Genomic DNA, 24,784 nt, shown 5'->3' with positions numbered 1-24,784 from the left:
CAGAAGTCTCTTCTGTAACACAATTATTTAATAAAAGGGTTTATTTTTAAAATGCATAATTATGTCACTTCTTAGCAAGTCTGTTTGAATTTCTGTCTCATGTGGAACCATGCCTCTCTAAAGAGAGACAACACGTTTTTCACCTCTGCTAAATATTTGCTAATTTTCTAATGATTACTTTTCCTAAACTATTAATCCAATTTTGACATAATCAAGCTCTTAACTGTAAAACCATGACCTTGGATTTGACCTTTCCTGAAATGGAAAATCCATAATGCTGTATAGTAGTTGGTTGCAATGTTTTTAAAGCACAATAAAATATCCTGTAAGTAATGTTTTTCATTCACTTTGACAGTATGAAGTTGAAAGTACTGTGCCTCATTTCACTATAACCTTTGGAGCGGTGCCCTAAATTGGTAAATAATTAACCTATTTGGTTGTGGAGACAGACACATGTCTGTGTATGGATGCCAAGTGATGAAACTAATATATTTACATGTTTCATTGTTTGGGGCACCAAATGAGATCCGTGTTTCATTTTGGTCAGTGTTTATACAAATAGAGATAAAACAGGCATAAATAATAAACAGGCCTAAAACAAAGGTAAGATTACAAAAACGGTAATGGAAAAAAAACCCCACAGCCTAATAAACCAATAAAAATCGTGTTTTAAAAAAAAAAAAAAAAGTGAAATGAAAACACAGTTTTAGACTACAGGGCTAGACTAGAAACTAAAGAATGGGGAACAAAGCAAAGAAATCACACAAATTACTTTCAGTTTCAAGTGCAAAATGTTTTTTTCCTTCTTTTTTTTCAAACTTTGGGCATTTCGGAATCGTTAAATACAAGGAAATCGTTATTTAGTGCATTTCACAGAGGGTTGAACCAAAAAGATCAATGCGTAGCACTAAACAGATCTTTTAGCACATGTTTGAACCGTCACATGATGTCGGATTAAATATTTCTCACTGAAACCTTTAGTGAAACGGTGAAAGTGATATTACTTTAAGGTACGCCAACATAGTGTGTGCTGTCGCTTTTCAGTTGCTGTGTGACAGTCAAGTGAGCTTATGACGACGTGTCCCTGAACGCAGCACCAGTCCGGTTCCCGGAGACTCCGCTCCTGTTCTTCCACTGAGCCGGACTCCATGTTGTTCGTCAGCCACGGAGTGAACAAGTTCCCTGGCCGAAAACTCTCACGTTGCAACTCTGTGTGTGCGAGAAGTTAAGTGTGTGCGCGTGCGAGTGTGTTGACCCTCCAAAAGAAGATGGCAGACTACCGGGATGACACCGGGGCTCGAGCCCTGCTAGCTTTACAGTCGGCTCCGTGCAGCCCGGTGCGCGTCGCGGTGACCTCGCACACCTTTCACCAGCCCTCGTTCGCCCTTCTGGGTCCTCCGGTGATGGATGCCCGCATAGACGCCGGGATTCTTCCCGTGCGGCTCGCTTCTACTCCTCCGCAGGCCCTGGCCAGGCTCGAGGGCCGGGACTTTGAGTATGTCATGCGCCAAAGGACGGTCACCATAGGCCGGAACTCTTCTCACGGCTCCGTGGACATCAACATGGGTCACTCGAGTTTCATTTCCCGACGGCACCTGCAGATCACCTACGACGAGGCGAGTGGTTTTTCCCTCCGGTGCCTGGGCAAGAACGGTGTATTCGTGGACGGGGTCTTCCAGCGAAGAGGGGCGCCACCACTGCCGCTACCCAGAGAGTGAGTGCGGTCAGCTAAGCCTAGCCGCTGCAGTCAGGCTTCCCGTGATAACACGGTGGCTGGACGTCGCAGGGCTTCTCACACTAAAGTTTATTTTATGCATTAACAGTGGAGGTCTAGCGGTTACTTCAAACAATAAAACGAATCAATTGTAAACCCACGTTAGTCTCACGAATAGATTTCTGAACACTGACGGGGAGAACATTAATACAAAACGACCTCCACGATGACAGGGCCAAACGGGACACCTATCCTGTCCGGGGTACAAAGTTTGTCAAGACACCCCTACCAGAGCGGATTGGTGTTGCATAGTAATGGCAGCCTAGGTCTGGACAGTAAAGGTGGAACACGATAAGTTGTCAGGTCTCCAGTGTAACTCACAGCGATGTTATGTTGTCATATTCAATTAATATTCAGTTTGCCCGGATGTTCTTAGTGGACCCCTTCAGCTTTACCTTCAACCCGCTGAATGAGTGAATCAGTCTAGCTAGTTTTAGCCGTTAGCAAACCTAGCTGCATTTCCCCGGCCTGCTGACAAGCATAAGCAGTTAGTAAATTATTTTTTTTCTTTCGAAGTGCTGCAACTGGTTGGTGTTTTTGCATAAGTACGGCGTGTTATATTGTCTTTGAAATAACTTTCTAAAGTAATCTAATTTTCAAAATAAACGAATCAGCACACCTTGTAGCTTCTGAGTGATTATGCTCGCTACTAGCTCTCAGACTATTGGCCGACGTGTCACGTAAACATTAATGTAAACAAACGCATCCCAGACATGTCATCTCACGGTTCTTCGAGGAAGACGGGAGTTTTTTGGTAAATATTGAAACTTGAAACACGTTTTTCCTCTTTTTTTTGTTGTATATCTCGGGTACAGTGGAATGTAGCTTTTTTTTTTTTCCACTGCGGTTGCAGAGCTGTCGCGTTTATACACGTTGCTTTCACTGGTTTGTTTAGTACAGTTGCAAGCTTACAAACGGAAATCTTCGGTTTTGTGTGTGTGTCAATCATAGGGTGGAGGCAGTATGAGTGTGTTTGGGTGGGGGGTGTCTTTGTCTTCTCTGATTGGCTCGAAACACTGTTTGGGGGTGTGTCGGTTATTGAACCGGAAGTGCAGACTGGGGCGATATCCTCGCTGCAGGCGCACATGACGAAGTAAACACTGACTTGCGAGCCAAGGCCACAGTTTGCTTTGGCCCTGGAGGGTTTTCTCGAGATTACAGAGCTAGCGAAACTGCGCCGAGTTAAAATATGAAAGACAACAATTTCTCTTCATTGTCATGATTTGCAAATTAATTTCATTATGATACTGCTGAGGAAAAAGACATTTAATTAAAAAAAAAAAGACTGAGCTAGATTAAGTGCAGATCTAAACAAACGATAGTGGCTTATTAGAATTAATTTTCTCAAAGGAAAAAAAAATTAAACTATTAGCAAAAAAAGTCCTTCAAATTCTGCTCTAAAATTCAGTTTACCCTTATATAAGGCAGAAGCAGCAACAAACACTTTAATGTAAGAAGCTTGAGCAAACAAATGCTGTGCAACTTTCCCAAAAAAGTGACTAAAATGATTGGTTAGATTAAAAAAGTAAATTTAATTTTGCTTTTGTTTTGTGTTTTATCAGCTACATATTGCCACTCGTGTATAGTAATTTATCAATTTATACAGGACTGTGCAAAAGACTTGAGCACTCTTCATTTGTTTGTTTTCCAATGAAAATGGTAAATGGGGGCTGAGAATTATTGAAACCTGCAAACATACATGGAAATAAATCATATGAGGCTGTTTTTGCCTCATATGATTTATTTCCATGTATGTTTGCAGGTTTCAATAATTGGAAACTCTGTTTTTGAGTTTGTGCAATTTTAACAACTTGAAAAGTCATGATATGACCACCTTTATTCTTCAACAGTCTGTTTTCTAAGGCAGTTTTCTTCTGATTTCTTTAAGTAGTCTTCAGGAATATTTCTCCAGGCTTCTTACATGGCATTCAAAGCTTTTCCTTAGATTTTGGCTTTGTTTTATTATATTCTCTGTCAATATGCTCCCACACTGCTTCAATAATATTAAGGTTCAGCTCTGGGGAGGCCAGTCCATGACTGAGAGTTTTTCATTGTGCGCTTTTCTATCTGGGTATGCTTTTACTGCATTAGCATGTGTTTGAGATCATTGCCATGCTGAAAAATGAAGCCACTGTCAATCAGATGCTTTCCAGATGGTATTGCATGGTGGATCAAAATCTGATGGTTCTTTTCTGTGTTCATAGTTCCATAATTTCAAACAAGATCTCTAACACTGTTGTCAAACCATGACAGAGCCTTCACCATGCTGTAGACATTAAATGCTGTATCTCCCTCCTGACCTCCTCCATGCATACTGATTGAACCTCAAATTTCAAATTTGATTTCATCACTTCGTAAGACCTGTTGCCACTGATTTGTTTTTATAAGTCTAGTTCTTCTGTAATTTGGCAATCCTCACCCTTTTCTCCCAGTTTTGCCTTTTTTAAAGAATGCCTTCTTGATATCCACCCTTCCACTGAGACCACTTCTAATGAGGCTTCAGTGAACAGTAGATGCATCAACTGTGCATCGCTCAGATCCTGCAAATTTTTCTTCCTATTTTTACTTTTTTTTTTTTTTTAAACGACACGGCTTTCAAATACTGCTTTCTGCTGCAGATAGATCTTTGGGGATCACCTAGTTTTTAAAAAAATATTCTATATCCAGACAAACTGTTATCTTTGGCACTTTTCATACATTCAGCTAAAGAAATTAGAACAAATCATGTTTTTTTTGTTTTTGTTTTTTTTTTTGCAACATGCTGCTAGTGACAAAGTGCCTAAAGGTAGAATTCAAAATGGTTTCTTTGCTAGGTTCTCTGTTATGTGTTGACACAACACTGACACTATAAAGCCAGATTGATGGTAGGGCTGTCACGATTACGTCGACTATCAAAATCATCGACGACTAATTTAATAGCCGACACGTCGTTTGAAGCTTTGTAAGATCCCAAAAGACGCAGGAATAAGTAGTAGGATTTAAGAGTGTAATAACGGACTGAAACAGAAGATGGCAGCACTGCATGCACAAGGATGCCAGCTGCCGCTAAACCCGAAGAAGAAGAAACTGTCCCAGAATTCATAGCGACCCATCGCGCCCCTGCTCAGTTTCCAACAATGGCGGCAGCTAGTTAGTTTTAACCTCCTAGGACCTGGCGTCCACATATGTGGACATCACATTTTGGGTTATTTAGACCAAAATACTCAATTTTCCTCTACAAGGGCCTGATATCCACTCACGAGGACGTTGTACTGCCACTGTTCTATCAAAATTTTAAATGAATATCCTCATATGTGGCTCTTATTTTTCTTAGAAACAAAAATAAGGTAAAAATAAAATCTGGTGATTCTTTGTTTTTACATTCATCGGGCCCCAATATGCCCAAATATCAAAGAGAAATTAAAAATGCATGCCGTGGGAGAGTTCGGGGTGTGTTCACACTGAACGCGATGGACGCGAATAGAGTGTCAGCTTTACATGTAAAGTCAATGGAAAAGCGCGATGACACGCGATTGCGGGTCCCGCGAAAATTCGGAAGCAGATTTGCGTCGCCAAAACGCGTGAAACGCGTGTCAGTGTAGCGCGTCTGGCGCGCTTGACTTGCGAGTAAAAACACGCGCGTGAGTTTTTGTGTTGCATTTTGTGCAGACGCGCGTTACGCGTCTACCGCTCGAGTTGGAAAAATCTGAACTCCAGCGTCAAATCGCGCCGCGACAACCAATGTTGGTGACGTGGCTGTGTCCTAGGTCAAAGGGGCAGATCCAGCCAAAGCTCTTCATACTTCAATGGAGGGAAGGCTAATCAATGCCGTAGCAAACAACCCGGAGCTGTACGACACCAGCTGCTTTCTGTACCGAGACAGGAATATAAAGGACCGAGCTTGGAGGAAGATATGTGAAGAGATCGGGCAACCTGGTAAGTTCATTCATTTCTCTTTTGAAAGTTTTCACTGACCTGGGGAAGCCGCACAAAAGCTAGCAAGCCACCGCTATTTTCCCACTGACGTACAAATACCGTTCTGCTTTTATGCATGTTGTCATTTAGGAATATATTTTATTGTTTATTAATAAACAGCACACAGTGGTCCCGCTCATCCGTCACTGCTTCGCTTTTTCGCTGATTTTTTATTGCACAGTACAGCATTGCATTCTGCAGCCTGATTGACAAATCTGCTCCGTGCCGTGTCTCCTGCGCTTGCCAAATTTATCACGTTTGGTTTTGATAACCATCACGTCCAATAGAAAAAACAGCACAAAAACACCCATAACTATGACCCTCATTATAAATAGACACCTGCACCGTGAGGGGAAAAAGGCGCACGAAAGTGGCAGGCAGATGAAGACAAAACGCGGCATAATAATACTTTTACGTTTTGCAGTCTACAAAGGTTTGCACTTTGAGAATCAACTTGTGAGAACTGTGACTAATGTTCATGTGTGGGGAAAAAAGTGTATAAAGTGCGTGACCAGGGGCTAGTTATTCTGAGAACTCCTGCTGCAATAAATGAGGGACCACTGTCTACTCTATGATTATTATATTCAACCTGTTAACATTTAATACTGTATTGATAGAACCAACTGATTCTGCAGCAGAGCATCCCCTGTTGCTTCTCCTGGCTCCCCAGTCCCTGAGCTCCTGCACCACAATTGTAGCATCAGATGTACAGCAAGCACTGATAGCTTTTTACTCGGTGGGATTCCCTTGTGATCACCTTTACTAAATGTCTACAACCAATCTGATTATATCCTGTTTGGTTTTTTTCAATGTTGAAATTAAAATCTAGTAGCAGCCTTCTCATTTCTTTGTGTTTTGTGCTGTTTTACAGGCCCGCAGAGGAGGACAGCTCCGAGGCAGATGAGGGACGGGTCCCAGGACGGTCCATCGGCGGTGGAGCTGGCCATCCTGGAGTCCCTGAAGAGGCCACACCAATCTCCAATGGAGCATTTCCTCCTCAGCCTTGTTCCTGCTCTGGAGAGCAGCTGGTCCTTTTTTATTCCTGTCTCTCTGTAAATACTTAGAAAAACATTAAACATAAATATATAAAATATATTTCTGTGTGAGAATTTTAATATTATTTCAAATAAATTTTTATAATGACTAATGTCTCAGTTCTACTACACAGCAAACGTTGGCACACGACTTGACACATGTAGAATTTATTTCATATTATACTAATGACAAAATATACTAATACAGTGGGATGCAAAAGTTTGGGCAACATTGTTAATAGCCATCATTTTCCTGTATAAATCGTTGGTTGTTACAATAAAAAATGTCAGTTAAATACATCATATAGGAGACACACACAGTGATATTTGAGAAGTGAAAAGAAGTTCACTGGATTTACAGAAAGTGTGCAATAATTGTTTAAACAAAATCAAGCAGGTGCATAAATTTGGGCACCACAAAAAAGAAATGGAATAAATATTTAGTGTATATCAATGTGTGTGTCTCCTATGATATATGGGGTGCCTTTGTCTGGACGTGCTTCCCATCCAGAGCTCCACAGCACAGAGGGAAGTTCCAGCGCTCCTGGAATCCCTCTGTGATGGACCGCCAGTCTCCAGGTGAAGGCACAGCCATGAAATCGTCCACTAGACAGTCCCAGATGGCCGTCGCTACCTGGGGGATGATCTGGCTCACCGTGGACACACCAACTCGAAAACCGAACGCGATGGTCCTGAAGGAGTCCCCGGTGGCAAGGAACCTGGACAAAATTGTTTAAAATGAGTATTATGTGTACTGCAGTTACAAAATACATTATTGAAATTCCAAAATTACAAATTACAAAACATAAATCTTACATAAAACATTTTGTAATTATAAGGATAATTACATGATATATTTTAGATATAATCTAAAACAGTCTGCGGTGATTATATACAAATATTCAACTATCCCAGAATTAAACCAGGTCTAAATAAAAAGGAGTATCACTACAAAGGTTAACTCAGTGGTCCTAATGCTACAGTTTGATATCAGCAAATACCGAGCGCATACATTGATATGACCCCACAGCCATGCTATCATTGCAAACACTGATAACAGCATAAATCAAATTAAATAATAAAGGACTACCATATTAAACACTTTTACTAACCTCAGGCAGATGGACAGGCGCTCTGCAGGTGGGATTGAGCGCCTGTAATTGGTGTCTAGGCGGGCGATTCTGGGACCGACGCGGGAAAGCAGGTCCTCAAACTGGGCGAGGGGAAGACGGTGATATCGCTGGAATCGGCCGTCATCCAGGCGCAGCTCCTGGAGCAAATGGTGAAACTCACCAAACTGCTCACGCCTCTGGAGGACCTGATGGACCCAGGTACGGCGAGGACGTCTTTTACGCCGCTGCTCTGCTCTCCACAGTAAATAGAGAAGGGAGACTCTCTCTTCAAGCGTTAGCTCGACAGCTGCCATCTTGCAAAGATACCGTCTGGCACAACTTCCTCCCACATTCCTCCCACATTTCCGGTTCACGCGCGATGGATTTTTCTTGGACACACGTTGAGGCGTGAATGTGCATGCGTCAAATTAGGGGCGTTTGGGGCGTTTTTGTTCGCATCCATTGCGTTCGGTGTGAGCACACCGTTAATGTTACTCTTATTATTCTTTCTGGGTCACAAAATAAACGTTTAACATATTTTCAGGCGGGAATGTTGCTGTGTAAACCTCAAATATCTGCTCAGTTTATCAAGACACCACATACAGTGGGGCAAAAAAGTATTTAGTCAGCCACCGATTGTGCAAGTTCCCCCACTTAAAAGGATGACAGAGGTCAGTAATTTGCACCAGAGGTACACTTCAACTGTGAGAGACAGAATGTGAAAAAAAAAATCCATGAATTCACATGGTAGGATTTGTAAAGAATTTATTCGCAAATCAGGGTGGAAAATAAGTATTTGGTCACCTCAAACAAGGAAAATCTCTGGCTCTCACAGACCTGTAACGTCTTCTGTAAGAAGCTTTTCTGTCCCCCACTCGTTACCTGTATGAATGGCACCTGTTTGAACTCATCATCTGTATAAAAGACACCTGTCCACAGCCTCAAACAGTCAGACTCCAAACTCCGCCATGGCCAAGACCAAAGAGCTTTCGAAGGACACCAGGAAAAGTATTGTAGACCTGCACCAGACTGGGAAGAGTGAATCTACAATAGGCAAGCAGCTTGGTGTGAAAAAATCAACTGTGGGAGCAATCATCAGAAAATGGAAGACATACAAGACCACTGATAATCTCCCTCGATCTGGGGCTCCACGCAAGATCTCATCCCGTGGGGTCAAAATGATCATGAGAACGGTGAGCAAAGATCCCAGAACCACACGGGGGGACCTGGTGAATGACCTGCAGAGAGCTGGGACCAAAGTAACAAAGGTCACCATCAGTAACACACTACAACGGCAGGGAATCAAATCCCGCAGTGCCAGACGTGTTCCGCTGCTGAAGCCAGTGCATGTCCAGGCCCGTCTGAAGTTTGCCAGAGAGCACATGGACGATACAGCAGAGGATTGGGAGAATGTCATGTGGTCAGATGAAACCAAAGTAGAACTTTTTGGTATAAACTCAACTCGTCGTGTTTGGAGGAAGAAGAATACTGAGTTGCATCCCAAGAACACCATACCCACTGTGAAGCATGGGGGTGGAAACATCATGCTATGGGGCTGTTTTTCTGCCAAGGGGACAGGATGACTGATCCGTGTTAAGGACAGAATGAATGGGGCCATGTATCGTGAGATTTTGAGCCAAAACCTCCTTCCATCAGTGAGAACTTTGAAGATGAAACAAGGCTGGGTCTTCCAACATGACAATGATCCAAAACACACCGCCCGGGCAACAAAGGAGTGGCTCCGTAAGAAGCATTTGAAAGTCCTGGAGTGGCCTAGCCAGTCTCCAGACCTCAACCCCATAGAAAATCTGTGGCGGGAGTTGAAAGTCCGTGTTGCTCGGCGACAGCCCCAAAACATCACTGCTCTCGAGAAGATCTGCATGGAGGAATGGGTCAAAATACCAGCTACTGTGTGTGCAAACCTGGTACAGACCTATAGTAAACGTTTGACCTCTGTTATTGCCAACAAAGGTTATGTTACAAAGTATTGAGTTGTATTTTTGTTATCCACCTATTTTTAAAAAGCGCTTCGGCGGGTTTCGGGCGGCGGTACCCACCCGCTCGATAGCTAGCAGGGGGTTCCACCAGCTGATAGCTAGCCGGTCAGCTACACTAGCCCGTGAGCACCACTGACTCCCGGCAAATCGTTTTCAACCCCACCGCCATCTTTCGCTACTCAGGTTTAAACACGATATATAAGTCAACTTTAGATAACTTTAAAAATGTTATTGTTTGGCTGTTTTCAGTATTTTATTTGTTCCTGAGTAAATCGGTTTTGGCTGAGATGAAAGTTATAGTTTTTACACAGCTGAATAAACGTCAAGCAGGCAACTGATTATCAGAAGTGTGAGATGCTCCAGAATATACTCCGGTGTCCCGTTATATTTTAGATAGCAAGGAGCAGACGGCTGCGTTTATTAAACTTCTCCGAAACAATCTGCAAATTTCATTTAAATTCAATAAACTATCATCTTGTCTTTATTTTTAGTTAGCACATACCTTAAACACTTAAAGCTGTAAGCTAATGATAATTCTATAATCGCAAAAATAATAATTGTTTGTGGCAGCCCTAATTGATGGCTTAGCGAGCTGTGTCGTGTTTTCTGTGTCATGAAAGTGGCTCTCTTTTTACCTGGTTAAATCACCGTGGTTACCGATGTTAAGCATATAACATGGTCAGGAGCAGGTTATGTTCTGAGTTTCTGTTAAAAAATGTCTGGAAGTGCCATGTTTTCACTGATTCTCTCATTTACAGCATGTTTTAAATCCAATACTCTGAAAATGTGTGTTACATGTCCAAATTGTTAAGCTGTACCTACTAAAACCAGTGACTGTAACACAAACAGTGCATTTCACAGGAATGCATGTATTTATTTGGTGAAGCAGAAAAAGTATAAATGTTGTTGTACTTGATTCTAATCTGCTGCTAAGTCTCTTTTACACCACTGGAATTGGAACATAGAACACACACCAGATATATAAAACTAATTTCACTTTGATTTGTGACAAACTAAATTCCCACGTCTCCATTGTTACGCTGTGGCACAGTAAGCTAACGTTTAAATGGCTCCAGTTTAAAGTTTCAGAGCTCCGATATGCAGCCGTCACCTTAAAAATAATGTGCACTGAGAGCGCACTCAGTGATAAAATAATTCCTTGGTTTATTTTAATGCTATGTGTGATAAATTCAAAGATTAACAATTTTCTGCACCATTAAGTTTTTGTCTTATTTGTAGTGTTTTTATGGTCTTTATAGATTTTTAATCATCATTTTCTCTTCCGTTTTCCCTGGAGTAGGCAGCATTCAGAGCAATCATTTTTTGTGTGTGGAAGAAGTCACGTGACCTGTGAAATGCACCTTTTTTTTTTTTTATTATTATTATTTTTTTCTTCTTCTTCTTTCACATGAGCATGCAGAGTCTGAAGCAGAAAGCTTCTCTTAACAGAGAAAGTTAATAAGTTGTGGTAACAATTACTCAATCTTGGGGTTTAGGTTTTGTCGAGTCTGCTAACACAAAGAAAGAAGCCCGGTTATGTTGAACTTCCTTTGTAGGGTTTTTTGTGTTTTTTGTTTTGCTTGAATGTTAAGTGGCTTATTAGACAAACCCAACAAGGTGAGATACACGGACTGTATGGAAAATGAAGGAAAAAGCTCGACAGTTTAGCTGACCAGCGGCCTTTCGCTGCATGGCTTCTCCAGCTCTCTCTCCCCACCTTCCTCTCCATCTTCATTTCACTGAGACTTAAACACATAAGAAAATATTTAACCTGCAATTCTAAATAGGTAAAAATCAGAAGTTAAATCAAGATAAAATTTATAATAGATCTGTTCAAAATGCAATCCAAGTGCTTGCTAAAGTTGTACCAAATAGACCTTGGTTGCTAATTAACCAAATATACATATATGTGTATGTGTATAGGAGGCAACGTAAAATTTTCAAATCAAAGCAATGGTTGCATTTACTGAAAAACTCTGTTAAGTTAACATCTCAGTGACCTTGACTTCAAGGTCAGAGGTCAACCTTTCTGAAAATCAGAGAATTTTCACATTTATAACACAGGTATGTCTACTCGGAGGCTGAAGGGTAGCACGGTATTTATAAAGAATATCAAACAACACTTAGTTGATGCTTAAAGCCTGTTTATTTAATTAATATCCAGTTTATTTCCAAATTGTATTGAATTTATTTGTGTTAACATGGTGTTTTAGGTCTGATTGAAGGACTGATGTAATGGTAAGGTGTCTGTTGCTCCGCTTTGAATATTGGTAAGAACTTGACACAAAAATAAATTTAGTGTAGCATTAGTAAATTTTTAATTCCAAAGAGCATGAAAATCGATTAAATGGATCAAACATAGAACTTTTAAATAATTCCAATCTCATCAGAATGTAGGCGTCAGAATGTATTTGAATATAATGTTTCCTGTTTTATATCCATGTGTGCATCAGTTGATGGATTGACTGCAATGTCATTCATCTATTCTTTGGGACACATTTCCATATACCATTCCAATGATTTATCCCAATGTCACATCTCATAATCAGTTTGTCAGCCTCCAATTAAGTCTCTGTGACAAGAAGCACAGAGTGCAGACAGAGGGGCACCAATCAATCTTTCCTCTGTGGTCAGCATCACTTGAAACGCGCAATAAAATCTATAGATTTATAATTTGGTGATATCTGCCATGTATTGACTTTTATCTTGAAAAATTACTGTGTTGTTGCTGCAAGCTGGGACTGATTGGTCACAATTAATTTGGTCAGCATTTAGATCAAGATTATTTAACATAATTACTCGCAGACTTTAGAAAAAACATGATGTATTAAACAGTTTTGTTGAAAAAAAACACAAACTTGCCTTATTTATTATGCAGATTTATTTGAACACAACATTTGTTTGCCACAGCTTGACTATGAAGTGCACAGCAGGGCTGGCGAGGAAAATTTGATATTGCAATATTTTTTGGCTGTATCACGATACATGATATATATCATGGTAAGTTTAACTAACCTTCAAACCATTTTCAACCATATAGTACCTAAAATTGTACTTGTGTACTTATTCAAAGCAACCGTTCAGTGTTGACTTGAATACAAAAAATTAAAAATTAATCGAAATGTTCTATTTTAACCATTTTTTTAAACCATTAGTTGCACACAGACTGTTTTCACAAATGACAAAACTATGACCATAAATCTCTTTCTGTGGTCAACATTAGACCTTTAACAAACAAAAGCTCATAGCAACAAAAAAGGAGCTCAAGCACTAATTCATGAGACAAAAAAACATAACTAAAACTAAATAGGTGCTTTTTTTTTTGCTTTTAACATAAAATTGTACAAGACTTCCTCAAATTATAGAAACAAAAGTCTAGAAGGTGACTATGGAAAAACGGATGACCAAGAACAGTCACAGGTATCACAGCTGGTTTATTTAACTTTTTCTTTGGTCTGTGGGGAGATGTTCACATGCAGAGTTTAAAACGGTCTTAATTTTGCAGTGGAATAAATTCGTGGTACTGCTACGACAATAGTTGGCATGTTTTGCAAATTACAGAATTTTGTTCCTTCCTGTGAAATCCAAACGACAGCGAAGTGTCTTTTCTCTCGCTCATCTGAAACTCGCGCTGTCACCGTATTTTTTTCTCCATCTGGTGAAATATAAACACCTATGCTCAGCTCAGTGTGCCGGGTAGGAAATTGTGCGCATTGGCAGCGTGTGGGATTAAAAAAACTTGAGTGAATTGCATGCAGACAGCACAGTTATTTGCATGGCAACTTATACTCGATGGTTATGATAAAGCCACTTTAACCATCGTATGTGGAAAACCTCGCGATACATCGAGTATATTTGATATATCGCCCACCCCTAGTGCACAGTCCTGTTTCAGACAGTAGCCATGTTCCCCATTTTCCTCCATATCTTACATTTGTTTAGCTCCTTAATAAGTCCTAAATTAGCTAGCTGGAGTAATGCATCCACACAGTAGACTACTACTGCTGCTGCTTAAGAAGCTAACTCTTGGTCCAGTTTAACTACTCAAGCTTGTTCCAGGTTTTCTGTTTACTTTAGTGAAATCGAGTCAAACTGTCCTGTGAGTTTTTTCTCTCTGCCTGTCTGACATTGAGCTGAAGGACAGAAGAAAGATGTTTTTCTTTTTTTTCCTTTTGTTTGCTGAATGCGTCTTTTCTGCCTCAGCTGTCAAAAGCTGTAGCTTCTGCAGGGCTGCCGCAGGGCCTCGTGCTATCTGTGCCCGGGCACCTGGTGCTGGAGGATGGAGCACTATAGGCCAAAACAGCTGTGAGCAGTGTTTTCAAGAATCCAGTGACAGCTGCCGGTTTTCAGGAAGAACGCTTCATCTTTTTCTCTCTCTCTCCATGTAATTTTTTTCTCTCTATCAGACTGGTGTGTCTGGAACATCTTTCAACACTCTGATCCTTTGTGGATATTTCCTTTCTTTTGTAGAATTAACGGGGCTTCAGTGTCTTTGCCGTGAGATCAGAAAGGGTGCAGTAAAGACACGACCCTGCTGCCAGAGTCAGTTGGGAGGAAATTGAAACAACCAGTCACCAATCATTAAGTTTCCATTGTAAAACATTTAGCAAATCCCTCACATATGTAATTAGCTTTGTTTAGGCTTGAACTAACGTGGACCTGTGACTGATCCTCGCTTTTTATTGAGGAGGTTGTTCAGACCTGTTTAAAAGCAGAATAGAAAAGGAGGTGCAGGCCTGGGGAGCTTTGTCGAGGTTTTTATCCACAAGAGGTGGTGTGATATTGTTTGAAATGTAAACAAACCCCTGTAGATACGTGGGAAGTGCAGTCTCATTATGATTTATTATTAAGGGAGATCTGCACGGGTGTTTGTGTTTTGCCGTAAAACGTGTAATGATGTCAAGTTTGAATGTTTATTCTTGCCCTTGGAGATGTTGGTTGACAAAACAATGTCACCACCTGTCATTTAGCTGTTTTTTTTTCTTCTCAAATGCAGTCATATCTCACCATCTCCCCCTGCAATAAAAGTTACTTAGTTGCTCAGGAAATGTTTAAATTGTCATTAACAGATCAACTCTGAAGTGCTGATCTGTTAATGTTTTAATGCTTTACTGTTTGGTTGAACCAACATGACATCATCTCTCTTTTTTGCTTTGTTTTCTCTCCGTCCTGTGGTCCTCCCCTTCCCTGCTGCTCTTTAGGTGCATGTTTCGTTTTCCCAGCACGGCGATCAAGATCCAGTTCATGTCACTCCTGGAGGTTGAGGAGCACCGGGAGAGGGAGCAGCAGTCTCCCGCTCGCTCGCTTCTGCCCCAAATTTCTCCTCTTAAAATCAGCATTCCCACGGCGCAGCAGCACGAAGAGCACATGAGGGCGTTTGGCTCTCCGCTGCCCTCACCCACAGGCACCATCAGGTAAGCCACCAGACACACAATCACGTGGACGCTGATCAATTCAAGCAGCGTTCATAAATGCAAAGTAGGCCATCCGGATTTGCAGTTAAAGCAGGAGGATGTTTTTCTTTGGAAGGAATTCTTGCCAAACTAGTTCAATGCGCCTTTTCATTCAATCCCCAATAATTAAGAAAACATTTATTTTCCCATAAGTATTGATTAGTATTAGAGGTACTTTTAGCTGCTCCCTTATTTCCCAAACGGTCACTATAGCACACGCTTTGATTTGGCTCGTGTTTTATGGTGAATTCTCTAAAATTAGCTGAACACCCCTGAGATGCAGAGTTTGTGTCTCCTCCTGGTGTCGGTGTGTAACGTGAATGCGTTAACAACCACGTTTCTTATAGTTAAATCAAACTAAAAGCGAGATGTGGGGATAAAATAGTTAACTAAAACAAAAAGAAAAAATCGACTTGGAAGCAGAAACAATTTTATGAACTTGGAAATCTAACAAAACTTCAGTGAAAGAGAAATATACAGGATGTATCCTCAGTTTCACTTTTTGGTCAAATTTGATCAAAACATACCTTTAGATTTTGGATGTCTCAATAAGACCGATTTACTTGTATTAACCGGATAATAAAATTTATATTATCGTATTATCTGGTTAATTATTAAAGCTTGTACTGTAGTGGAAGAGGTCGCGTAAGTATGCAGACAGTACTTGTATAAAAAGAAACAGGAGACAGTAACCAAAAAGAATAAAAAAGAAATGAGTAAATTAAATACAAACGCTTTTTAAAAAATCTTTTTTTCGGTGTCTTATTTATGTAAATGGTATCAGTGAGAGAGGAGGATCTGTTGGAGGAGTTTTAAAACAAAGCTGGGTGTACAATGAAAGTTCTCAGATGAGCTGTTAGTTTCTTTTTTGTGAAACAAAAGTGTAGTGTCTTGTGCGCTGCTGACATGCACTCTAGCTGAAGATGTGCTTGTATCTGCACTCAGAGAGAGAAAGCTTGAGTTTCATAGGCTGTGAAGGCAGATGTTTAAAAGAAATCTGTGCTCTGTAAATATACACGTCATGTGTGAGTGTTCGACGGAGCTGTGCGTGCCCTCTGGTGGTCTCTCTCTGCCTTTGCATCATGCATCCCCACCAATGTCAGCGCGCGTGCTTGCCTTATATGGGATGGCTGCCGCTTCGAAGCCTGCGATTGGCTATCGAGGGCAGATTGTTTTGCTTGTGGGCCGTTTTCCCGTCCATTAGTGGTTTCCTTTTCCGAGCCCCCTGTGCTCCCACTCAACCCTCAGCTCCTGTTCTCTCACACGTGGAAACACTACAGACACACTACAGACACTAAAGACGCTCGCTCAAACATTTCTGCGCCGCTCTCACCGTGGCCTTTTTCGGGCACATAGTCGGGCCAGCCTTCCTGGTACATACACACCGATGTGTATGGCGGAAGAGTATTGTGTCAAAGCACGTGGTCCCTCTTACAGGGTGCTAAGAGTGACTTTTCCTGCTTGGCAACTTAAATGCACAGCGTAAAATCGCACTCTCCTTTCTCTGCCAGCATGCACTCTTGTAATGCTGGGCCTCGTGCACGTGGCCCGCGGGGGGATGGTTGTTTTAAGAGTGTCCGGGGGAAAGCAAAGATGACCCTTGCTCCCCCGTGGAGGCACAAATAACAAAGTCCTAGCAGACTGATGGATACAGATTTCAGTATTTTTTGTACTTCCGAAAAGTACAAAAATATGTTTGTGTTAGTCCGTATTCATTTTTCAGCTCTGAGTTTATGAAAACAGAGCCTGCAGCCTAGTTCCTCCAGCCACAAACTAAAAACACACCCCCCCCCCCCCCCCCCCCCCCCCCCCCCCCGTCTGTATCCGTGGCTCTTTGTTGCTAGAGGCAAATCAAAGCTTACTGACTCTCCCAGAAACCATTGTTTACTTTACTAACAGAAGCAGGTGTGTACTGTATGAGAAGTTGCTGGGATTTCCTTGTGCTCTCTGTCTCTCTTTCACAACAGCAGCAGATAAAGCCGAGTTAATAATTAATGTATTTATGGTCATTGTTGTGTGTTTCTGTTTTTTTTTCCTTTTTCAGATCTAGTTCTTGTGTGTAAGGCAAAGCCTTTTATGACTCAACCAGTATAAGATCTGAAGGCTGATACTGATACCAATATTTGGTGATTTAAGAAATCTGATATATTGGCCAATATTTTTTCTTTCTTTCTGACACATGACATTTAATCTTATTTTCTTAACATTTGTCATGTGTAGTTATTTCTGAGTCTTTACTAACACATATATTTACATGACTTGAAAAATAAACTTGTTTCATTGTCACAACAAAGAGTAGATTATTTGTTTGCGCTCGAATGAGCTGGTTGTTTGCAGCTTTTCCAAACACGTTGCCCTCTGGTTTAAAAACTGGACCACATCAGCGCTGTAACGTGCTCGAAGGGTATTTCTTCCATCTCTTCTTTACTTTTTTTATTTCTGTTTATTAGCCATTATAAATGTCAGTATGGATATATAGGAAAATAACTATTACTGGACTTTAATATCAGCCTGGCGATGATCTTTGTAAACACTACATTTGTAAATCATTTGAGGCGAGGGTTGACAATGAAACAGTTGCTTTAAGTTTTACTGGGAACCACATGAAGTGGCCAAGGACATCATTTCATGACAGTTAGTTCACGTCTCTCTTTTGTGTGTTTTGCTTTACTCTGAGGTGTGGATTCTTATTCTTTTGTGTTTTTCCAGTCCTATTCAAATTTCGTAGAAATGGTAAATAATGAACAAAATTTAAAAATGCTTATCTTACAAATGTTAAATGCAAAATGTAAAATGAAGATTAGAAATGCTTCAACAGGCCTTCACGCTGTACACTTTAGTTACTCCTCACTATTACATCGTGTAGTCTTCATTTTGCACTCTGACATAATTATGGTTTTAAGGATTTACTAATAAAATCTTGAAATGACTGAACTGTCAGATTTTGCTGTCTACACACACACACCTGCTGGAAATGACCGGTGTATGAGCTTGACACCAGTGTTGGTCAAGTTACTTGAAAATAGTAATTAGTTACTGATTACTGATTACTTCTCCAAGAAAGTAATCCCATTACTTTACTGATTACTTATTTTCAAAAGTAATTAGTTACGTTATTACGTAGTTACTTGTAATAAAACGACATTGTTTGTATGTTTTTTTTTAACAGTTTTTCCTTTATACATATAAACAAAAGGAGAAGAGAAGGATTACAGATGATTTTTACATTTGGGGTCATTAGCCCGTACACTTGAGGCTGTAAAATGTTTAAAAAGAAAAAAGTGGGGGGGTGAAATAAAGAAAAAAATATATAAATAAAATATTTCCCCGGATATAATAGTCCCTGCAAAATAATCCCATTCATTCCCACCCAGGTCACTGCCCTAGACCTGTACGCTGTATTTCCACACCTGACATGAGGGAGTTGCACACAGACAAAAGTGAATGCACTTGAAAAATTCTTATAGATTTTGAAATGCATCAGAAAAGGACCCCACATGCTTTGAAATTTGAAAAATTAAAAAAAAAATGAAAGAATTTTGGAGCAAATGTCTTATTTTTTCCAGTTTTAGACATGACATGAGGTCGTATAACCACTGTTTGTGAGTGGGAGGGGCCAACAGGGCACAGAATGATAGCGCCTGTCTTTTAGAGGCCAGTAGAAGCACCTCATTCCCACTGATGCCAAACAGAGCAAGAAAGGGGCCAGCATCACACTGATAATCCTGGACATGGAAAACCTCTGTCCAGAACTGAACAAGACTGGGACAAGACCAGTACATGTGGATCAGCGAGGCAGTTTTTCATTTGTCACTTTTTTACTTTTAAAAACATGATACACAACCCGAACAGGTAATAAAACTGTAGACCTTTCAGCCCAGTTCAGTTTTTTCTGAATAATCCATCATATAAAATGGAATCAAATGAAAAAGTCTCTTTTAAAAATTAGTTTCATCAGTTTTAATCTTTTAACTTCATGCACATTACATCAAGCAAAAATGTAATTATATGCAAGAAATTTGTTTAAAATTTTTAAACCTATTTTCTGCATATTCCATCATATAAAATAAAATAAAATAATATGTTGTGTTTTCACTCATTCTTTTAAATAGATGCAAGTAAAACACAGCAAACATTTAACTAAATCAGAGATTCAACAGCACTAAGTCCTGTTGCTCTTTAATCAATTTTCACCTGTTTAGCAGGAGTGGGGCAGGTGGAGGTTTGCCCGGTGCCACAGTGGCCATGTCAGTGGGAAGATGTGGGGTTCCTCTGTGAATTTCACATTCCCGTGGCAGCGTCCTTGGTGCTTGCTTAGATTTGAAGTTTAATTTTTCACGGTAGAAAGAAGTTTTCTTCCCACGCAGAGTTACGCTGCACGGTTGTACTCTCTCCCGCACTCCATATTATCCACTGTTGATCTACACACATCTGTTGCTACCACGGACGTCGCACGCTCGCACGTCATAGTCATGAGACACTCTCACAAACAAAATCACGGTTTAGTAATGCAGCATGCTTACGGGAAAGTAACAACAATCTAATTACCTTTTTGCAATAGTAATCCCTTTGTAATTCTGTGTTCTTGGAGAAGTTAATGTAATTATCAGGTAAAATCTGGCTTGTCTTGTCTGTGTGCTGAGTTACAGTTGTTAATGTGACTGTAAGCCTGTGAAACAAGTATTGTACTGACTGCAAGATTAAGCCTCTCATCTTATGTGGGTCATTTTTCATGTAGCCATAAACCATAGTGGTAACCCTTTCCTCTATTTCTCTCTCTTTCCCAGTGTTCCCAACTCCTGTCCAGCTAGTCCGCGCGGGGCGGGGTCATCGGGGTATCGCTACGGACGCAACATCACCTCCGACCTCCAGTTAGCAGCCGAATATGCTGCCAAGGCTGTTTCTGAGCAGAGACGAAGTATTGCTGAGCAGAGAAGTGGGGGGAGTGAGCAGCGAGCGGAGTCAGCTGGTGGTGACAGTCCCCGGGTAAACATCCAGGCCTGATTGCTTCTAAGAAATCGACTGTTAATGTTTAACCTTAGAAAAAAAGCTGAGTGTGCCATTATGAATGCATGTTTATTTAGACTCGTGTCTATCTTTTTTTTTTGGGCCAGGATGAGTCCAAGCCACCTTATTCCTATGCACAGCTGATTGTCCAGGCCATCTCCTCGGCCCAAGACAAGCAGCTGACTCTCAGTGGCATCTACGCATACATCACCAAACACTACCCCTACTACCGCACTGCAGACAAGGGCTGGCAGGTACAGTAGTCTTGTCTAGAAATACAACTTTTACCCGAGTAAGCTGGGAAGAAACTTTCTCTTCTTTCAAACTGATGCTTCTGTGTCCAGTGACAAAACGTTTTTCCTTTTTCAAGAACTCAATCAGACACAATCTGTCTCTGAACCGCTACTTCCTGAAAGTGGCCCGCTCTCAGGACGAGCCGGGGAAAGGAAGCTTTTGGCGTCTGGATTCTGCCTCCGAGGCCAAGCTGGTGGAGCAGGCCTTCAGGAAGAGACGGCAAAGAGGGGTGGCCTGCTTTAGGACCCCGTTTGGACCCCTGTCATCAAGGTGGGCTTTGCAGTGGGTCATCCGTGGCCTTCAAGTTGCACACACAGACACGCACAATGATTCAGTTAACCCTCTCTCCCTTCTCTCTGCTTCTGCTCCTTGCGATCATTTGATTGGACAGAACAAAGTAAGTGTGGTTCTGAGGTTTGCCTGAATGAGTAGAGGGTGCTGACAGGAAGGAGCTCTGCATGTCTTACTAAAAGTCTGTTGGTTAGTTATTTGATTTCTCTGCTTTTTCTGTATTTTGTTATTTAGGAGTGCTCCAGCATCCCCGACCCACCAGGGGCTTCTTTCTCCTCCTTCAAGCGGGCTGCAGACTCCCGAGTGTCTGAGCAGGGAGGGCTCGCCTATCCCCCACGACCACCACGAACAGCTGGCTAACAAACTGGCATCTGTACCTGAGTACAGGTATTCTCAGAGCGCCCCAGGTAAGCGTACAAACAAAATCTCTTTCAAAGATCCGCAGATGACGAGCTTGCTAAAACACATCAAGTAAATTGTGTCTGCCTCTGCGTAGGCTCCCCAGTCAGTGCTCAGCCTGTCATCATGGCCACTCCCCATCACCCTACAGCGCTGTCCTCGGGCTCGGGGAAAGCCCTTGCTTTGCTTCCAGGTGGCGGTGGCCAAGTCCAGCCCATCCATGTGTTCCAAAGCTCCTCTCAGCCCTCTGTCACCATGGTGCGGGTGGTTACCAGCGTTCCTCCAAATGGGTACAGCGCTGTTGGAGGAGTAGAGGGCAACAATGATCTCAGAGGTACGGCCGTTTGAGGGGGGGGGGAATCTATTTTTGAAATGCTTTTTCTGCGTGATGCAATCCTTTGTAATGTGATATACAGGAAAGTGTATTCGAGTCTTTAAAGCTGTTGTGGCCTTGTTCACATCCTTAACGCCCCCTTGTTTTTACCGTCCAGTGCTGGGAATACTGGGCTATTCCTCAGTCACACCTTTACTGTTCAGCTTCACTGCACAAAGCAACACAAGATATTTCTTGTAGCGTGTATAGCTGACAGTAGCCAAAATGATGAACAAATCTCTGAGTTTCGTGACCTTAATTTCCATTTGCTGTAGAATCAGACACGTTTATCACTCTCCCTGAAGAGATGAGGTTTGTTTGGTGTAAATCCATGTGAAATTGTGTTTTGTGGCTCATTATGTCATGTTTTTAAGATCTGCATTTTCAGGACAGCATCCAACTGGTGCATACTGTGAACTGATATTTAGGAAATTATGCTAAATTCTGACAAATGTTTGATTACTGCATTAGTGTTTCGGTGTAAACGAGATAAAACAACCCAATGCAGCCAAATCTGGCTGGATTGTTGACGGGTTCCCATGTTTGAATCGTACGCTTTGTCCTCAGAAGCCCAGCTGACCAGAGAGCGAGTGATCCAGACTGTGGAGAGTGCGGTGCAGGCCGGGGAAGCACGTAATCTGACCCCAGGTTTACATCAACTTCCCGTTCGCCCCATTACCCAGAATGGCAAACACACCACTGCTGCTGTTGTCACAGCAACCAGCCTTGCTAATGCATCTGGTAAGACTTTTTTTTTCCTTTCTTTTTTGGATGGTATTTTTTGTCCTTTAAACACAATAAGGTTTCATTATATTCAAGAAAAAGGCCGACCTCTTTACAGCACACAGCTGGGGGTTTGAGGCTCAGTGCGGGTCATCTACTAATCAGCAGTCAGTGGTTTGATCCCCAGCTTTTCCAGCATACATGTTGAAGTGTCTTAAAGCAAGATATTGAACCGCTCACCACCTTATCTAACATGCATGCACATGTTAGATAAGGCACTTGGGCTAGAAAGTTCTGTGTGACATGACCAGTAAAACGTGTTTTGAGTGCTCAGCTAGAGTAGAAACCAGTTCATTTACCATTTCACAAATGGACAAAACGATCCTTTGCTTATTTTCTTGTTTCGTGTTTTGTCCTGTTCAGGTCTGAGTAGTCCTCTGCAGATTTTGGCTGCTCAGGCCTCTAGCTCCCCTCCGGTGTTGGTGAGCAGACAGCCCAGTGCAGAAACTTTAGCTGGACAACCAGGCGAGCCCCAGGCCAAGCGGCCAAAGATGGAGGACGATGGCGGCCCCGAATCTGCTCAGCATCAAGCCACACCCGGTCAGCAGCCTGTCATTGTTGCCATGGCATCGCAAACCCATGACGCTAGGCAGTAAAACTCAGGGCCTCGCACCAGATACCCAGTGGACAGCCTCTCTATCGCCCCCTTAACGCGTCGCCTTTTATACTTATTTGATACGACTGTAGCCGACATGGCCGACAGGCGGTCTCTCAGAAGGGAATTCATTCATAAGAACACACACTTCGGTCAAAAGTAGAGGAAGCCTTTGGAATTTGTGCTGAAATTTAAAAAAAGTTTTAGAATTACAATTTTTAAAAATGTAATCCATCATTCACTGACAATACACAGATTTAAGGTTATTAATTATAATAAAATAATTTCAGCACTACTCTTACTACGTGAATGTTGGATATTATCGCAGATACATTACTTATCACTCTCAGGCCAAAGAACTCACCTCTCCTGCGCTTCTCATTAGAGTCGCTGCCTGACGTAAAACCAGGGAACGTGAGATCCGAACGGCCCGCGACCACAGAAAGGGCCGTCAGCATTAAGAGTCGACGAATCGCGTCGTTTCGTACAGTCGTGGGCAGAAGGCTAGAGAGGACTCAGCTGCATACACCCACACTAGGTTGTTAAGGCCCAGGAGACTTAAGAATATGATTGTACTCTTCATGAGGCTCTTCTCCAAGGATAAAGCGAGACAGAAGGCATCTCAGACGAGAAAAGGCAGACGTTCATTTTAAAGAGCAGAATGCGAGACGTCTCTCTTCTTGCCTTCGCTTTAAAGAAAAAAAACAAACAAACAAAAAGCAAAAAAAGAGAAAGGTATGTTGTTTTTGGAGAACAGATACGAGGAAATTCAGGTTATGACAAACCAGCAGTTTGCAGTTTTTGCTTCACTTCAGTCCAGTGCGGTTTAACGGCGCGAGGCTTCTCTGATTGAGGAAGATCGCAGCATTTGGACGGGAGAGAAGGAGCGAACCGGGCAACTATATGGAGTTGATTGAAGTGGAGCTAACCTAATGTAGACAAACTGATTGTTTTTAATTTTTTTGTTTCAGTAGCGGTAAAAAAAAAAAAGCAAACGGAGCAGCCTGTGCGTACTTTTTTTTTTTTTTTTTTTTGGATCGTCTTAGCACAGAGAAGCATTATTGTAATAATCCTTTAAAAGCCTTAAATATTTCTACATTTTTGTTGTTTTATTTTAACCTTTAGACGGCTTTACTGTTTTAGAGTAACTTAGTGCTTTAACAGCTGACGATCGGCGACACTACAGCGGTGGCAGTTGCGCTGCATTGGTAGATTCGTTTCAGGTTTTTTGGGGGGTTTTTGTCAGGGGAAGGGCGGGACCAACACATGACCACAAATTTCAACAGTTCTTTTTTTTCCACTCTGTTTGGTACTTCTGACACCTACTGTTCTCGGCTCACACACTGTTGCTTTTTCTTGTTTCCTTAAATTCATTTTACAGTTTTGTTCTTCTTCTTTTGCCCAGTCTACCTCTCCTCACCAAGCACTCTCTCATCTTCGCAGCCTCCAAAGAGGAGTCAAGCTGTCGGCGATTCCTGCCACAATTAGATTTTTCTATAACACTTCCCTCTCCTCCACTCTTTGCTCAATCCTCACATTCTCACTCTCTTTAGATTTTTTTTTCCACTCAAATTCCCTCACACAGGCCTCGTTTATAGCTGGGAATCAGGCATTCAGTGATTGTTGTTGCACATTATTAGAAAAAAATTAATACATTTTTAAAAAAAGATGCGTAATGATTGTATGCTGCTCTATCTGCTAAATGACAAAGTTCTTCA

The 24,784-nt window shown here is 41.6% G+C and overlaps 1 protein-coding gene across 3 annotated transcripts; it reads left to right on the top strand.

Annotated features, from left to right (window-relative positions):
• Positions 1-1,016: 1,016 nt before the first annotated feature.
• Positions 1,017-23,795, top strand: foxk1 (forkhead box K1). 3 transcript variants are annotated; one of them, XM_040023676.1, is made up of 10 exons: positions 1,017-1,714; positions 15,073-15,285; positions 20,112-20,310; positions 20,439-20,585; positions 20,702-20,895; positions 21,017-21,022; positions 21,151-21,323; positions 21,413-21,649; positions 22,259-22,429; positions 22,835-23,795. In XM_040023676.1, the coding sequence occupies exons 1-10, from the start codon at positions 1,269-1,271 to the stop codon at positions 23,065-23,067; spliced, it is 2,019 nt and encodes a 672-aa protein (XP_039879610.1). In that variant the 5' UTR covers positions 1,017-1,268; the 3' UTR covers positions 23,068-23,795. The 3 variants fall into 3 exon arrangements, with proteins under 3 accessions (XP_039879610.1, XP_039879609.1, XP_039879611.1); XM_040023675.1 differs by having other exon boundaries at positions 1,025-1,714; positions 22,256-22,429; XM_040023677.1 differs by lacking the exon at positions 21,017-21,022 and having other exon boundaries at positions 1,033-1,714; positions 22,256-22,429.
• The last annotated feature ends 989 nt before the right edge of the window (positions 23,796-24,784 follow it).

The sequence above is a fragment of the Simochromis diagramma genome, unplaced genomic scaffold (genome assembly GCF_900408965.1).
Source record: "Simochromis diagramma unplaced genomic scaffold, fSimDia1.1 OVJJ01000302.1, whole genome shotgun sequence".
Taxonomy (NCBI): domain Eukaryota; kingdom Metazoa; phylum Chordata; class Actinopteri; order Cichliformes; family Cichlidae; genus Simochromis; species Simochromis diagramma.
This window is presented reverse-complemented; position numbering and strand designations above follow the sequence as displayed.